We start from the raw sequence: 19,080 nt of genomic DNA, 5'->3' as shown, positions 1-19,080 counted from the left end.
TCTTAATATACATATTTAATCAAATATAAAATGATACAATATTTATAGTGCATCACGTTTTTATAAAAAAAAAGAAATTCATTTTTAATAAACAGTCACGATAATACTTTCTATGTAATTTCTATTTCGTTTAAACTCCTAACATAATATTAATCAGTAATGAAATTTCAGGATTAAGTTTAAAAAGTTTTGACAATCTGTAACCAGAATATTTGTGAAACAACAATTTCACCAGTAAAAAAGAATACTTACTTTTAAATTTAGAAGAAAATTCTTGTCAAATAAAATTTTTAATTTTCTATCACATTTTAGTTTCTTTAATTATCTAATCTTCTTAGTAATACAAAATAAACCGTCAGTAAAAAAACTTTTGTAACTGTTCAAAATGCTGTTTCTTGGTGATGTTTTTCCAAATTTCACAGCAAATACTACTGCAGGTGAAATAAATTTTCATGAATGGCTTGGTTCCTCGTAAGTCTTTCCTATTGTTATAAACAAACACTAAACATATGTTAAAGATAAATTTTCGTGTAATATGTTGTCACAGGTTAAAATGTTAATGTTTTCTTTATAAATAAAATGTCTTAACAAACATATTTTTTTCGTATTCCAGTTGGGGTATCCTGTTCTCTCATCCATCTGATTTCACACCGGTCTGCACTACTGAACTGGCGAAATTACTTAATCTGCTTCCAGAGTTTGAAAAGCGGAATGTCAAGGTTATTGGCTTGTCTTGTGATTCGATTTCCTCTCATATAGAGTGGTGCAAAGATATCAAAAGCTATGCAGGTTAGTTATAGTAACATAAGACTGGTAATGTTAGTTTACATAGGGTACCATAGTTTACACATAATACCCAGTTCATTGTTATTTTATGCTGAATTCTTAATTTATAAATTATAACTTTGCATTATAATGTACGTTTTTAACCTTACATTAGACTATGAACGTAATTTATTTTTGAATAAAGGATTCATAGTTACATGAAAACGCATATATTATAGGAGAACCATTTTATCAATTTTAAAACTGATATGAATAATCACATTGCTTTTACAATTTTAATATCAATATGAACATTAAACAAAGTTATTTAAAAATTTATATGATTTTAATAAAGAGAGAGATTTCCTATAATTTCAGGCTGTAACGAAGATGAGAAGTTTCCGTACCCTATAATAGAGGATCAGGACAGAAGTCTAGCTAAGAGCCTGGGAATGGTTGATAAAGATGAATTAGACCAAAAAGGCCTGCCGCTGACTGCCAGGGCTGTATTCATTATAGATGTGAACAAGAAATTCCGTCTGTCGTTATTGTATCCTGCAACCACAGGAAGAAACTTTGAGTATGTACTTTTATGCTACCGAACTTTACAAGACATTTTTTGGTCCAATGTATATTATTATACATGGAATTTCATTGCAGTTGATAGAACATTTAATTTATTATTGAAAATATAATCTGTTTTGAAATGACAATATACTAATTGGTGATTTTGGGTATTTCTCATTACAGTGAGATTCTCCGCGTGATAGATTCGCTGCAGCTCACTGATAAGGCTAAAGTGGCGACGCCGGTTAATTGGAAGGTATGTTTTGCAATCATGGCTTAAAAATAACACATACCTCTAACAGAGTGTAGCTTTTGTTCGTAGTAAGTAAACATAGTATAGTGTTTGCTCTACAGGAAAATCTTATTTTATTGACAAATATAGTATTACAGCACATACAATAATTCAGTAGCGTTGACAAATATAGGTGAGAATTAATAATTATATATTTCTTCTTACATCAGACTCTTAAACTATGTTATTCACTCTATAACCCTTTTTGTCTTTACCACATATTCTTCAACTAACTCCCAAAACACTTTAAAAACTTTAATCAAATCATGATAACATAAAATAAGATAAAAAATTATATTTCTTTGCTTAATATTCAATGTTACTTTAGTCTGAATAACCACAGTTCCATAAAATGATATGTACAATAAGTAAATTTACATTAAGTAAGAAAAGTTCGAACAAATATTTTTTAGTGTCACCTGTTTTAAAAATTAACTTTATAAAGGGCATTTTTTAAAATGGAGCATGGATATTTCATCAAAAAGAGGTTGTCTATACCTCCATAAAAAAATCTTTGGTAGTACATTAGTCTAGCCCCTTCCATGCTTGACTTGTATTGAGATTACGTGAAAACTAAACTTGGACATTTGGGACGGTGAGCTAAATGTATCATCAGGGAAAATTTAGGGTGTTAGTGTTTGAAGCCATGCCATGCCATGTAGTGTGACTTGGTTGCTATTCAATGCAAAGAAAGAATAGAATCATACATTGTATTAATGCATATGTCGTCATATTTATACTATATAGGAAGAGTTTAAGACTACACAATGTGACCAATTGATAATAACATAATGTACAAACACTATTATTACATATATTTCTGTTATTATATAACAATTGTTGCAGTACATTATAGCGTGACCTGTATATTAGTGACGGTGTTTGTGAAACTACCCACATGACAACCACCAAAGCCATTTTTGTTTCGCATATTCTTATGGCATTTGTTAAAATCTTTAAACTAAGGAATAATAATAAACTGAGCAAACTTCCCGTTTTATTCACTTTTAATATAGAAAAATATTTCACTTTATTAAGAAATACAAAGAAAATATTGCTCTAATTTTGTGAATGAAGCCTTAATACATAAAAAAATATATAACTCTGGTCTTATTGTTAATTTTTATATTTTTACATTTACATGTATTTTTATTGTTTACATTATTACATTTGTATACATGCATTACATTTACATATATTTTATTGTTTCAGATGGGTGATGACTGCATGGTGTTGCCAACAATACCCCAAGATCAGGTCACCAAGTTTTTCCCAAGAGGTGTCACTGTGGTGCCCCTGCCTTCGGGCAAAAACTATTTGAGGAAGACGGAATGCCCCAAATTGTAATCTCTGTGATATATATTCAAAAAGATAACCCAAAGATGTAACGTCTATGAAACACGTTGACAAATATTTTTGTTACTATTTCAATAAATATTATAAATTGTGTAGTCTGTTTTATTTATTTAACGAATGTTGTGACGTTGGCTTTGAGATAACTTGTTCCCTAATATATTAATGACTATTTTTATTTATTTAAGATTAAACTTTCTAGAACTTTCTAGAGCTTGCTGATATTGTTCGATTTTATACAATAGACAAATAATTTTAATACCTGATATATTTTAGTGATTAATAGAATTAAGTGTATATACTTTTTTTGAAACTTCACTCGTACTGAATGTTGAATATTTTGTATATATTACAATGTCAACGTTAGTATTCTTCGAGCGAATTCTAATATATTTTTAATGCAGTCCGGAGAGAACAGGAATATGTTTGTCTGTTAGAAAAATATCGTGAAGTATGTATGTTAATTTATTTTTATTAAATCTGAAATACAGTGTTGCCGCAAAAGAATTAAACGAAATGAAAATCTATATATCCTTCTAAACTCACAAGAGACAATTATGCAACAGGTATTACTTTACCAAACATTTACTATTTAGTATATTGATAATTTTCAATGACTTTCAAAAGATATATAACAGTAAAATAATACATATTTTTTTACTATTGAAACCTTCGGCTACCGCAGACGTTTATTTGCTGCCAGAATCAAAATGCAGAAAAAAAAATCTGGCAACTCTGCAGAAATACTCCACGAGTCATGACCTGTCAACTACAACGAGGGTTTATCCAATGATAATATTGAATGATTTTTTGACTTAAAAAAACTGTTCTAAACATTTTCTCTAGCAATATTAATTTCTATAACTAGGCCAAGCTAGGCCAAGATAGTTTGGTTGTTACAGCAAGTGGAACACGATATTCTCGGATACCCAGATTCCAATACCGATGTCTTTTTTATCTGTGTTTGCGATTTGAAATTTAATCAAGTACCTACATATTTTGGTCAACATTGCTTAAATGTTAAAAACACGATTATATAAATTTTCTTTAATGTAGGTACTTTATATGTTAACCGAAACTTGTTTTTTTCTTAAATTTCTTATTCCTGTTTATTTTAAACCAAAATCAATACTTAGATTTTTTTTTATTAATTTATACCTTCAACAAATTATCACAAAAATACCCATAAGGTTTTATAGTCTAAGACATTTTATTTATGCTATTGAAACAAATGTATTTAATATATATTAAATTTTCTGCTATGGAAATATAAAATACAACTAAGTTTAAAATTTAGATACGATTTTCTCTTACAGTCATTATCATAACTGCTCGTTGTGGTGTTTTTTACGATTTCTCATTTGCAAATACTAGTTTATTTTTGATTGACTATTTGGATATAGGAAGTTAAAAAACAATACTTAATGTATTTTGTAGGTATATCAATATCACAAAAGGTATGAATTTATGAAGCTCGAACAAGGTAATTTATTAAGAGACTACAAAAAAAAATATTGTACCCGCCTTACGCCTACGTTACACTATTAACAACCCAAATAAAACTTGTTCGCGCTCCTCAACAGTCAACATCATGACACATTGAGTGTTTTAATCGATGCCTTTCGTCATTTTCGTCGTAGTAAGTCTAAACAATACAAGTTTGATGTAATAAATGTATATTATGCCGCGAGCATATCGTTATGAAAGGACATTATAGCGATCTGTGTAAGGATTGGTACAACTGGCTGGGACGCGCGGTGTAGCGGCTGCGAGTGCGAGAAACAGTGAAAGCCTTCGCTTTCATCGTAGTGGGGAGCGCTTGGCTGCTGCAGAGTGAACAACAAAAGTGAAGGTGTGCGTCGCAGGTAGCGGCATATCGGCAAGTCGGTAACTCGCAATCGTGACACTCGGTCGTTCCGCGATCGTCCCGGTCCCGCGATGTACAGGTGCTGGCTGGTGGTGACACTGGCAGCGACCGCGGTGGCGGCGGGAACTCGCCTACCGCGAACCTCGCAGCCCGCGTCCAGCCCAGCGCAATCGACTGCTCCACGTCTACCCCAAAGAAACTTTACTATATCCTCCCGCTCAACGGTCAGGAACAGGTCAGTCAAACAAACTCTTACCACATATATGGACTCCATTTTAACTTAAAGTACACATCACTAAAATACATACATACATTTTTTGTGTATATTTTACTATATAAGACGTGAAACGGAAAGATAAGTTTCTGTCAATATTTGCATACCTTCATTTGGGTTACCTCACTCTGTTGTCAGTGTTATTGTCGTCGTTCGTTCGTTGTATGAGCCTCTTTAGATTTTTTTATTTTCTCTTATAAATAATAGAATTAACAACTTTAATTAAAAACTGTTAACATTTTCCTAGTATAATAAAAAAAATTATATATTAATTAAATCAAAATCATCAAAGCCAGAAAAAGTTTTTATAATAAAATAACAGATAAATATATCATTTGGTTAAAGTTGCATGATAATTTAATGGATAAAATAAATTGGTATCATGTAGGTAATAAAAGTTGGTCGCCGCTGAGGGCCATTCACTTTGTAATTATTTTTACATATAGTTTTATAAATTCCACCCTGTATATATATAGTATGTATATACATATAGTTTTATTAATTCCACCCAGTAATACAAAATTTTAGGAAATAAAAACTTTGATTTAACGTATTTATAATAAAAATAACTTCAAAGGGCCCATTACTATTAATTAGCTGATGTTTTTCTTAGATTTTTTTTTTTTGATTGGATTCAATTTATTTAATCAACAATCGTTTGACCTTACTTTTATTTGGTGCTTTATATATAACGGGAACCATTAACTGACTGTTAATTTATGTTTTTAAATGCTATCTTCACATTTAAATATCATTGGATGTAACTATGTATTTCTAATGTCACAAGTTTTTGAACCTAAGGAAAAGACGTTAATAGCTAATACATACATATATGAAATAGGTATTAAAACAAATTTATTATACTTATTTTTGTTCGATTTTTTACTGGTTGAAAAAGGCTTTTCAATTCATCCCATTCAGTACCTACTGAATAAAAAAAAATATTACAAAAATTCGTTCCGAAATTTTAAACATTCCGACACAAAAATTGATACATAATATAATGATCCGAAAAAGTTTAATTTCTAACTCGTTATTTATCTCTAATAAAACAAGTTTTTATATGATTTATAGGACTGACGTATGTTGTATAATACGTAGGTATAATTAAATATATTGCTCATTATAATGTACACCTAAATAATGTTTGGCATTAAACTTTAAGTTTATTCTTTCTTTCTGAAAAAAAAATACAAGGGCTCGAGCCTTAAAGTGTCACCTAAATTTATATACCAGTCCTTCGCCTTTATATTTATATTTTGGGTTAAAAACTAAACGAAAATAACAATATTACCCAGCTAAAATTTTGATTCGTTTTATAAACAGTGAAATAAATACAGTAATATTTTGTTTCTTTTTCATATTAACACATATTTTTCGTAATTTCATTTCATTAATTATCTTGTACAGATCATAAATCCTTTGTACGTAAATTTGTCAAGTACAACAACTTAAACAAGTAAACACTTGCACCACAATTACAAAAATGTTAAGTTCGATTGAAATTACAAATAGCTCATCATTGGAACTAAAAAGAAGAGAGGTCAATAAACTCAATGTTTTCATTTCGACGAATCGAGTCGTAGAAATAGACTTTTTATATAAAAACAGGAAGTTTATATTCATATATTAAAAACTTAAAAATAACATTAGTCGTTAAAATATTCGTATTCCATGTTTTTGTCGAATGCTCAATATGAAATCAAGAGAACTATAGCTGTATCCAAGTTTAACGCCTTAATATATTATTTCCCTCCATAAAAATGAAGACCACAGATAATGTTTTATTATTTTAATATTGATTGACGGTTTTTACACAACGTAGACGAAGACTATTAAATGTACACAAAGGTATACCTAACCAGCTTTAATCCAAGTATATATATTTTGTATATTACTATAAATTATTTGTTTTTTTTTTTATTTAAATAAGATTATTTCGGGAGACTAACCTTTCACATGGTGATAATGCAGAAAGTATTTAATTTTAAATTTCAATGGGTATTTTATATATTTTCTACGATAAATCACCCGAAAATTACCATTACTCTAACGTGCCTACTGATTAACACAGCTGGGTAATGGTAAGTTCATTTTTAAGGCGATTAATTGCCAGCATTTTTGTAACATTTTAAGCGATTTTCATGATACTACACAGAATTATTCGATATTTTATAGAAAATTCTGAAAGTCGGTACCTTATATAGAGGATCGAAAAAGATGACCATAAATTCATATGGGAATATTATATATCTGAAAGTCTGTTCCACTGAAAATATTGACCAGCACCAATATGTACCAAATATTGCCACACAAAGGAAGCAGTAATAAGCGTTTATAAATAATATTTATTACATGCAATATTCTCATAAAATACTATATATTATTTGTCTGTAAATTATTCTGGAAGTATGTCCGAAGACAATATACTATCAGTAGCATTTTAAATTGCATGTCAGTAATATCAAGAGATATCCTAGCCGCATACCGCGTGTATATCACCGCTTTCCAAATTCCAACTCATAAATTCTTTATTCTACTCAATAAAGTTTTTTTTTTGTATTGTATTATAACATTTAAGTTATATTTCGTATATTGCTAACATAATAGGGCAACACAATCAACATTCACTTCCCCGTAACGACCGTCGACAGTTTGTGAAACGAAATTAAATATTTGGTTTTAAATGTGACAGCTACAAGTTTTCCGTATCATTACATATAGTTATTCATGCAATTGAGAACCTGTATCGTATTATATCAGAGCAAGACATTATGTCTAATATTTTTAATGAAAATAACGTGATTTCAAGTCATATTTTATTATAACAACTTGTGTATCGGCTAGTCTGGATGAAAGAACAAAATGGTGCTTAACGAGATCAAGGTCAGTCTCTGTTATTGTTACTCCACTAGAAACGCTAAATAAGGGTGTTAATAACTTAACTGCTACTTAACGGCCGGTTTTTTTAGGTCCATTGACGGCACTATGACCTTGAATTGTGAACGAAATTATCCATGAAAGAAATTCCTCACAGTCAGTTGAGATATTTGATTTGAATTGTTTGATCTCATCAATTATTTGGAAGGGGCCTAGCTTCCAAGGTCGCAGTGCACACATGATAATTTATGTTAGACTCGAAGACATTCTGCATCTTAGATTGCTTGAATAACAATTTACATTACTTCAAGCGCCCTTTTCAAATAGTGGCATCCTTATCGCACTCGTTAATAAAAACGTATATGGTGGTCGTTCTCTATCCAACAAAATGTCAATGTCGACCTACGCTCTGGTACAGGAAGAGAGGTTGGGCGTGTTGCGACGCCGCTTGGTTCGTATACTTGTCTTTACTAACGAATCTGTAACAAGGACGACGCTACACAAAACACAAAAATTCATAAACGTGTTTTACTTATACATACTCGTACACTCTTGTCAAGTATCCTTACTTGACAGCGGCTAAAGACTCACGCGAAGACTTAATAAGACATACGTACTGAAATGAGAAAGGTTCCTTTCGTTAGTTTCGAGTGAATCTCTCCTGTTATTAAACTAATACCGTGCAGACCATACAATCTATTCACAACCGCTTGGGCGAACTCGGAGTAATACCTATAACGTGTAGTTTTGCGCAATGTAACCCGATTGCAGGCGGAAGCTTGTCTATGTTAATATATAGCTGAATGCAGTTGTTTTCCATTGAAACGTAACGATCTGGGTGTAGCCGGGTGAACTAGGAATGGTATCGTTTGCGACATTGCTGACAAGGCGTAAGATATAATTTCTACGTGGCCTGCAATCCAGTATACCACTACAGTTTTAGCATAGAAACATCTGTAAAATCGTTTAAATTAACTGAGTAAATAAAAAAATATATTGGTATTGCTCGAGAATTACATGTACAGCTTTAAACGATTTAGTAAAAGAATTCTTCAATTTCATTTGTTAATTGTTGCTATTGTTTAGGTTCTAAATTATTTCCACGCGAAGACTTTCTAATTATCAAAGATTGTAGATTGTTTTCTTTTACACTGGATAGCATAAATTAAGATTTAATCGGCATGACTTTACTGTTAGAGTACAGTTGGAACAAAACTTAATGCTACTTAAAAAAAGCTACTTAAATTTATAAAAAATAGTTATAATCGAAATATGAAGCTAAAATATTTTGAGAGATACCTAATTAACATCTACTTAATGCATATTTCTAATTTTAAATAAGTTACGAGTTCACAGTCCACTGTCGAAACGCTATTAACGAAAATAATTTTAAATTGCGTCCAACGAAAGGCGGATTACAACACAGCCAGTGCTCTTGGTATCTTAACCGTGTTTGAAAACGTACAGATAAACAAAAAACATAAATTATTCTGTTATAATTCTTAGAATATTTTCACGAACGTCACTTCATTTCACGCGTCGTCTAATAGACTACGGATCCCAACGGCCTACTTACTACGTCGAACGTTGAGAAACGTCATTAATTTTCTATAGTTTGCACGACAATAATAAATTTGTTGTAAATTCTTTGTGATCGATACGCGAACAAACAAAAAGCTTGACGAGGATTAAATTTCAAAACGCTCGACCTTGATACATCAGATTATGTGAACATTTACAATCCGAACAGTCGTACTAAATTGTGGCCGCTGAGAAAATTAAGTTGACATTGTGTAGTCGACAAGTTTGGCTACACTATATGGTGGCTCCTTTAGATTTGAGATCAATGCTCCCATGAATGTAAAAGAATTGATTTGACTTTTTACTGTTATTTCATTTCAATGGCATATCGCGTATATAATGTGTCAGTTTTAATAGCGAAACTTACATAACTTGTTTTAAATTATTGAAACAGCGTGTAACTGTTTTTAGTGATTTAACACGCATTATAAATAAGACTATATCCACCAAATAATACTATTATAATAGTGCTGTAATATTTATTCTATGAACAAAAAAAAAACAGCAAATTAATCCCTACGTCAAATTATATGATCCATAAACGACAATATGTACAGATGAATGAATATCTTTTGTAACTATAAAATGATTTAAGTTTAACATTAAAATTAGAATCTGACACAAGAAAAGTTTATAAAAAATTTTACCTTATTTTAGGTTCGGATAATAAAACCAAATTCAAACTACTAAAAGACTTGGTGTGTCCAGAACTAACGTCAATTCATTCTTAAAACGGATTTCGAAGCAACCCTAGTAGGTTCGTTATAAATTTGGTTAGTTAGAAAGAGGGGCTTGGATGGCGGAGGTGAGCGTTTAATGCGCGTTAGATAGAGGCCCCTTAAACCTACACCAGGGTTGCAAGTCCCAGGCACTGTTAAAGCTCCTCTCCCTGCAACGCGATGGACCCGGCACCCGCACGGTGAATCCATGGAATTCTGAGAGGTTTTTTCTCATAAAACATTTTGAAAAACATTCTTGTCAGTGTAATAATGTAAATAAAATTTCGCTATGTAAATTTTCTTCCCGAGGTCTCGCCACAGTAATCCGACTACATTAAACGAGCGAACAAGAACACAGACTGTGTAAATATTTAGAATAAAAATTTGAAAACAATTGTTTAGCAACTTGTAACATTACTTAAACAAATACTTGTTAGCGAGAGCTGGCGGTTTTCTTGTCGTACCGCGAGATCATTAGCTCATTGACTTCTTATGATGGATGGCGACAAATTCGCTATCCCGCGGCCCCACACACTTAGCTGCTGTTACAACACCTCTAACCTCTAAACACTATTGTAGAAAACCCTACATTTTTTTACATTAAAATGTTCAAAATAGAGTTTTAGAGAAATGTGATAGTTAATTCATTTTATCATCATAAGAAAATGTTATACCAAAATATAGAGAAACTTCCACGAATATTTCTGTACAACGATTATTTAGCAATTGATAGCGTTTGTAACGCGGGAGTGTTATAAAAACTAAGTGTAGTGTAACTAAAGTGATTACAAAGTATCTTTAGAATGACCACGATTTTCCCTTGACCTGGTACGTCGCCCGACTTCATTGAATTACATGTAAAATATTAAATTAGTAAATATGTCCGTTTGATGTTATCTGATTGGACGGAAAAGAAATATTCTAAGTAATATAAATTATAAAAATAATTAATTCGATCCCAAAATAAAATTATCACAAAACATAAGATTGGTATATCTATCAGGTTGTTAGGTTAAGATTTTGAGGTTAGTGATGAATGTGATGACAAGATTCTGATATAAAGTATGGCCGTTTTAAAAATCGAACGATTTTTATTATATATTAAGCTCGAATTCATTTAAAATAATTTGTGATTGGAAATTCGTTCAATTTATCTCTAAATGAACGTATCTTAGGAATAGAATTTTTTCTTAAATATTTTTGTTTATATATATTTTCTCTATATATAAAAAATATTAAGTAAATAAATTAAACGTTTATAAAATTAAAATATCGATTCTCATTCGATTTGAAAGTATCAGAACATCAAGAATATTATCGAGTAACTTTCTTGATCGATTCGATTATTTGTCAAATATAAATAATAATCGTTGAATAACTTCGTCGTTTTCTTTGCACGACTGAATGTGTCGATTTATTTTGTCCTTGCAAAGGTTGAGCTTGCGATAGACATTCACAAAACTTATCGATAACATTATAATTGCATCCGGTTGTGTGTAGTTACCAACAACAAAAATTAATGAATGTAGTCCACAAAGAAATTACATCTAAGATCATTTTTTGATCAAGTACCAATGTGATCTTTTCCGAATCATATGTACTTTCTAAGAGCATTTAGACACCACTGACGGACGGTGAAGGAAAACATCGTGAGGAAACCTGGTCTTATAATTTCAAATTATAAGATTGATCACCAACCCGTCTTGAGCGAGCGTGGTGATTAATGCTCTAACCTTCTCCATGTGAGAATAGGCCTTTGCTCAGCAGTGGGTTCCTATAGGCTGATGATGATGATGATCATTTTATGGGATTATTTTCAGAAATATTTAAATTACTAAATCACATTGGAGGATAGTTACGAAAAGACGGTATACCAAAATTTTATGTACAAATTGAAAATAAGTTAATAATCCTTACGTTGGTTGGGATCGTAAATTTGAAAACCTGTAGTAGCGAGGGTTTGATGGAAATATCTTGAATGTTTAGTGAAGAATGAGAGCAGGATTGGACGCAAAAATATTTAGCACAAGGCATATAATATTTAGCATAAGAAACTTATTAGCATTACATGTATACACGCTTGTTTGTTATACCCTTAATATCAATATCCTTAGAACAAGTTCGAATCTTAAAACTCCATACTCAAATTTTACAGTTTTCAACTTGTAATCCAAGCTGATACTGCTATTTGTTAAGATGTATGAATGATATATTTCAAACTCGCCGTGTAGAGTTTTACTCTGCACGCTTACGGTTAGATTTGATTACACTCAGATCAGACAGTCCTTAAGTTTCATTAGCAAATACTAGATAGTTAGAGATAAAAATATATATATTAGTTTCATTATATATGAAACGTATTAAAAAGACTAGGCAACACTAATGTTACAGTTAAAAAAAAATGATAGTACATAAATTTAATACTTTCATTTACAATCTAGCTAAGCGACATGTAATTCCAATGGCTGTTGTTATAAAACGACCCACTTTCTGCATTCCTGGTACACATTTTTCATTTATTAAACACTAATTCAAATAATACTTGGCACGTAAAAATATTTTTTACGTTTGTAGTCTACGTATCGGTAACACAAGTTTCCGAATATGGGTGGAAGCGATGGCTATTTAGAATTGACCTTGGATCGGACAAACAAGCTGGATGATGCCTAAGGTATATGATCATGGTATTCGTATTTTGCTCATTAACATTAGACGTAATTTTTCCGATTGAAATTCCATTAATGGAAGGATCATCCGTCTTTATAAATATGCAGGATCTCGCTATAAATAGGTCTGACGCGTTTTTTCTTCACGACTGTTTTGGGGCCTCTCCAACTAATTATATTCGACTTTTCTCGTTTATTTAGATTCTTGTAACCTAAATAAATCTACCGAAACCAGCCCTTACCTTTAGATATCACCATAGATTAACACTAACATATATTTTATATTGCTTTATATTTTGCTAAATGAATGTACCTAATAATACATCGAAAACTCCAAAAAGATAGAGTTTCTTACTTGCTCAATAAACATTTGTACCTACATACACCTTTCAAACTTCTTACAGTATACGCTTCAACGTTTGCTCCATAAAGGCATTGATTAAAACCATAAATGCTTTATTTTATTATGTAATTAACGAATAAATTACAAAATCAAAATAAAATTTGGAATCTTAATGATATTTACCTGTTTTACTTTTAATAAAATCGATGAAATTCGTACGTTACTGGTTGTGTGGAGGCAAAGAGGTTTACAAGTTACAACCTTCGAGTTCGTTGCCATGATCGTTAATGTCATAATAATCTTGGATTGGGCAAAAAGCCGTGCATTGCTGCCTAAAAGGCCTTGTCTCAACTACCTTTGATTCCTGTATTCACAATTAATCTTTATTATATGACTCACAAAGTTCATTAAATTAGATTTTTTTTAAGGCAACAATCTTTTGATAAACATAACTAGTGTGTTGTACTGCAATATTTCGAAAATGATAACAATTTGTTCCAGTTCTGCGTACAAAATGTCAACTAAATTTAACAATACAATATTTCGTTGGAATAACAGTCGTAATACGGCCGATCGACGCTGCTGTGACGGACTCAATTAAGCGGCCATGTTTTTTAGTTCACAAAAAAAATGTATCGCAATACTTCAAGACGGAATCCGAACTGAAGTTATATTTTAAAAAATAATAATATTGTACAATCAAGGATACAGTGGTGAATGTTTGCGACTCTTTTCGAATGTCCCCTCCACGCGAAAAAAATAATTTTGTAATGGTTTATGTTTTTGAGGTTTACATGCCGGAAGCAATAACTTTTTTACTGATTAAATATTAACCTAATCCATTCACTTAATAAAATAAAATAAAATTTATTAACGTTAACTTTTTGTAATCAATCAAATTTGGTAAATTGTATAAAAAAAAAAACAAAGTGATATGTCGGAATTCGTAAACGTCATTATTTTAGTCTTACAAGTTTCTAGTAAGCACCTTGACATGTTTTATGAACAACAGATTACCTAAAGAAAGGTGATTAAAATAATTCTTATATTATAACGTCGTTTTTACAAAAACGACCAAAAAGGTTTTCAACGCCAATCACTTACATTCTATTGAACTATTTTTGCGACGTATGCTTTTTTTTTAAAAAAAAAATATGTGCAAGCGTCAAAAGACACGCAATCCATTTTAGGTTCTAATTAAAGTCAAGGATTTATGATATCTAAACATAAAATTTTATGTGTATACCGTTTAAAAAAAAAAACAATTGGTCGAACTAGGTTACAGCTTATAGTTTTTACCCTTTTATTGCTGTAATGATATATCATGTTTATTTTTCAAAGCCAAATTCATTCAATCCCGAACTCTTCATAAATGGATTTTAATTTAAAATCAATGGAGGTCTTATATATGTTTTTTTTGTTATCTGTTCTGACAAAGTTTTTATGTGCCCTTAAATCTTAATATAGAACACTGAAATATATGTAGCTATTTGCACTTCTTCTTAAGGGCATATCGTCCTAAGTTGGAGAACCATTATTTTATATTCATTTATTAATAAAATATGATTTGTAACTGGAGCCCAGATTATACCGCGTTTATACCATATAAAGCATTGATTTCCTAAGCGGACGGTAAATTAATAAATAAGCTTTTGCAATACTTCTAGAAAATTTAATCTGTAGTGTTACCGATTACTAGGTCCAATAACAGGTGCCTTTATGAAAAATGCATTACGAGCTTAGCCTAATTTAGATTGGTATGGTTAAATACTAGTACCCTTAGTGTGTTTGCTGTAGAGATCCAAAATATATAATTTTAATTCGTTCATTCATAATAAATAGAGATAAATTTAAATTATCACTTGGCAATGCATTCAAAATGTCAAATTTGACATTTGACAGGTTACACTATATATAAACGAATGTTCATATCTTAAGAATCATATGCATGTCTCATAAACATATTACGACTATATTTTTAAGTATATATTACATATCTTTTTTATTATTATTAAATAATGTTTAAATTTTCTTCTCAGCCACATTATTATAATGGAAATAGGTACAAAGTTTTGAGTCACAGATAATATACGTAATGGGTGATTGATAAGAACCACGTTAAAAAATTATAATCTGTCATGATTTTGAATTCAATTATTTTACTCTGTCAACGGTTTCCGCTTAACGATATTCGTATAGGTGTCAGTCTACGACATTTATAATAATTCTAGCTCCGAGGTTAATTACACGTTTTCTCTGAACTTCAATTCGTTTACGTTATAAGTTCACAATTTCTCTGCACTTTCAAAATTCTCTTTTGAGTTTGTGACCTTTCGATATCTCACAGTCGTTTTAACTCACAGAAACTCGGTCAGTTATAATACGAGCCAGTCTTACGTGAGTTTATTGATTCATAATCATGGTTGGAACTATTTTAACATAATTGTTTAGCAGAGTATAATAACAAAATCATATACATGAATTTAATTAAGTGTTATATATTCCATAAAATTATACCTGTCGCTCTATTTATAAAAGACCGTCTCTTGGGGATTTCTAATCAATGAGTTTAGTATCGTTGAAGCAAAGGAACTTTTCGCTTCGGAAATTAAAATTAAGCAGTGACCTAAACATCGTTACATCACATACACAAATTATGAGTGACGTATTAAAAGTGACGTCACGGATTTTCACCTTTTTTTTTCCATGTATCCAAAAGCTCTCCACTGTTCAATTTACTTAACTTAACCCGTATACAGTTAATCATAGGAGCATTAAAAATTTTCTAATAACTATTTTATACATCTCAATAACTCCGTTAAAGTGTATACTGAATGGGACCTTGTACGTTTTATTACAGCCAATAATTGTTGCATTAGAATGTAACTAGCATTAAAGCGAGCCGGACCAGCAGCTGAGTTCACGTCTTGCTTCAATAATCCGCTTAATCTCATTATGTAAGTGAAGAAATGACAAGGTCACTTGTGGATTTTGGAAGTTGATGGAAATAACTCCATAGAGTTTAAATTTAACAAAAAAATATAATAGAGATATATCAGACAAAATCTTAAGTAAATTGAAAATTAAATAAAGCTACTAAATCGTAAATATCTGGTCTGATATAAACATACATAACAGAAGCTCCTTCTTTCGAAGTCGGTTAAGTATTATCTAAATCTTATATTAGTATACATTAGATCATTTCGGGATGATAACGCCAGCTGTATTGATAACGGCGCGTTACTTAACTTATGGCCGGTTTTTGTAAATTCATGACCCGTTCCTTACCCACGCTCGCTTGCGTAACGTTACAGCACTAATCGTAAGAAAAATCCATAAATTTTTTTATTGTTTTACACTCAAAAAGTATTGACAGCCACCAATATAAAACAATAGTTACATCATTACTCAGACGACTAACTAGAATGATAGATTAATACAATTTATGTTAAGTTATCAATTGAATATTGCTAATAAGTTTTCTTTGAATAAAACGCTTATGTGTTGTCGTTCGTAAAGCACAAGATAAATTGTGATTCGGATGCAATAATTAATAATACAAATGGAAACATAAAAAGAACCTACTCGGTTTACAAATTGCGTTATAGTTTACGCAATCCGTAATACATATAAATTTATTACGGCATTGTGTACGGAGCGACTTGCAGGACTTCATTCATGGTAGCCGTTACGGTCATGAGGCGAAAAGGAAAGTAGCATATGCTTTATAGAATTTCCGATGACGTCCCATGGAACGTAAAATTACAAACTATGAATGCATAACTCGCGTTATTTGTCATGTGTTTTGTAATATAAGCGGATTTCAGTTATCGTATGGCCAGCAACGTAATTTGTATCTAGGGTTTACGCATTGTTTTTATTTCTATACAATGACAGTTTAATATCTTTTTAGTATTTTTTTAATCATTAAAATCTCGTTTTAAATATTATTATTTTTTTTCGTTAAAACTTATCATCATACTTTGACAATGTAAAGGAAATCACTCAACTGTTCATCTCCAAAAAGAACGACGACTCACAATTTTTATTAACATAAAACGTTTTTACGAGTAGTGATATTATTTTAGATATGATTATTGACACTTTAAAGTAAAATAATTTAATGAATGTAAGGCAAAAGGGATGTTTTGTCTTTCCTTTGTTTTGGGTATAATGTTTGTGCATTTTTTTTATTACTTATTACATTCTATAAAGATATAGTAAACAGCGATCGACGATTAACAAAAAAAAAAATCCTTAATCTTCGTAAAACGTTTTGAGATGTTAACAAAATTACTCATGAATAAGGCTGGTAAATATATCATCTTGTTTACATATTTTCATGTAAAAATAATTCACAAAATACAATTCAATAAATTTATAACCTAACCTAACCTAACCTAACTAAAAACTCACTCGATCAGAAAATCACTTATATCACCAAATTTTTTAAACAACCTATCAAAGTTAAGTGTCAATCTAACGTAAATTAAATATAGATAAAATCTGACGGGAGTTTGTCTGAGATAAGAGCTACATTAAATTTTGGATAGCACAATACTCATGACGATGATCTCGTGTGCACCTCGTCTTTAATTCTAATGGCATACGAGTGTTAGCTTTGTGATAAATAGCTCTCAACTTCGTTATAACAATGCATTCAAAGAACAGATTTAGTTTCTCAAGAAGACGTAGGTAATGAGTTCCCATTATTGTAATACATAATGAGCTTTCACTTGCTGGCAGTCGCCATGGTCGTATCAGACACGAAAATTCTTTAAATCGATTGCCAAATAATCAAAATAAATATTATTGAAGAAATGTTTTAAATATACTTCGTTACTATCGTTTGTTAAGTTTGGGATACGTTTTTTTTTTTGGATGTCATGTATTTTTTATTTTTATTTATTTAATTAAATCTATTCATTCTATATTCATAATATTAAATAATTTTGAATAGAATTTTCTGTATGCAAATGAGTTTGTTGTACGTTTTCTTTCCAGTAGCTTTGACCAACTGGGCGTGAGGATTGTTTGGGGATTTTTTTATTATTATAACATATATATAATGGTTAAATTTTAGAAAAGTTCACGTAATCATCAATTATTTCTTCAGTCACATTATAATAAGGACTTATGTGGAGATATAATTTAATTGTCCACATTCTAAAACTCTTGCTTCGACTCGAATTCGGCGACGATATACAAGTGTGATGTAAGTTTATTTTAAATATGTATAAGATATACACGGGCTCGCGATTGCTTATTTTTTATGACACTTATGATGTTTTGACCGACCACTCGTCTAATTTTATGGTTATACATTTATCATAGGATTTATTTTTAATATAAAGTTAAACGAAAATGACAGGTAGTTTTAAACGATTGCCTTCATCTGTGTTTAAGTAGTGTATGCGTTAAATAAAGGTGTAATTTTTTCTTTCTAACATAGAAAGCAGTGAGATTTTCTGAAGGATTACGTGTTGATTTTCATTGCCAAATTCTTTCGTTTGTAACTTTGGAACGTTTTTTTTCATTACACTTTTAGAATGAATATTTTATTACAATCATTCATCAGTCATAAATTATTATATTTATACAAACAATAGTATGATAGAACTTTGAAACATTAACGTAACTGGTTGATTAAGTTAAGGGCAACTTCTAGTAGATTTTATAATAAACAAAACAATATTTAATAAAGCCAATATTTTAGTATTATATCTGCGCAGGGCTAAATCTTCTACGAACCTTTCCATTCGCTTACTCTAAT

General features: G+C 30.7%; 2 protein-coding genes across 3 annotated transcripts in view; both read left to right on the top strand.

Annotated features, from left to right (window-relative positions):
• Positions 1 to 191: 191 nt before the first annotated feature.
• Positions 192 to 3,075, top strand: LOC116777964 (peroxiredoxin-6). The gene is made up of 5 exons (XM_032671787.2): positions 192 to 471; positions 614 to 789; positions 1,144 to 1,345; positions 1,516 to 1,588; positions 2,837 to 3,075. The coding sequence occupies exons 1-5, from the start codon at positions 386 to 388 to the stop codon at positions 2,969 to 2,971; spliced, it is 672 nt and encodes a 223-aa protein (XP_032527678.1). The 5' UTR covers positions 192 to 385; the 3' UTR covers positions 2,972 to 3,075.
• Positions 3,076 to 4,665: 1,590 nt separating this feature from the next.
• Positions 4,666 to 19,080, top strand: part of LOC116777805 (angiopoietin-related protein 2) — a 31,110-nt gene continuing 16,695 nt past the window's right edge. The window contains exon 1 of one of the 2 annotated variants that reach the window (XM_032671527.2): positions 4,666 to 5,079. In XM_032671527.2, coding sequence (XP_032527418.2) covers positions 4,916 to 5,079 — 164 coding nt within the window. In that variant the 5' untranslated portion in view covers positions 4,666 to 4,915. Of the gene's footprint in view, positions 5,080 to 7,868; positions 8,005 to 19,080 lie in introns of those variants that run through there. The other variant, XM_032671528.2, reaches the window with a different exon arrangement.

This window comes from Danaus plexippus, chromosome Z (assembly GCF_018135715.1).
Source record: "Danaus plexippus chromosome Z, MEX_DaPlex, whole genome shotgun sequence".
Classification (NCBI taxonomy): Eukaryota; Metazoa; Arthropoda; class Insecta; order Lepidoptera; family Nymphalidae; genus Danaus; species Danaus plexippus.
This window is presented reverse-complemented; position numbering and strand designations above follow the sequence as displayed.

Excerpts from the sequence above, each read along its gene's own strand:
- LOC116777964 (XM_032671787.2), top strand. The coding sequence starts at position 386 with ATGCTGTTTCTTGGTGATGTTTTTCCAAATTTCACAGCAAATACTACT. Across the intron at positions 790-1,143 it reads AGATATCAAAAGCTATGCAG|GCTGTAACGAAGATGAGAAG; the intron begins GTTAGTTATAGT and ends CTATAATTTCAG. Across the intron at positions 1,589-2,836 it reads CGACGCCGGTTAATTGGAAG|ATGGGTGATGACTGCATGGT; the intron begins GTATGTTTTGCA and ends TTATTGTTTCAG.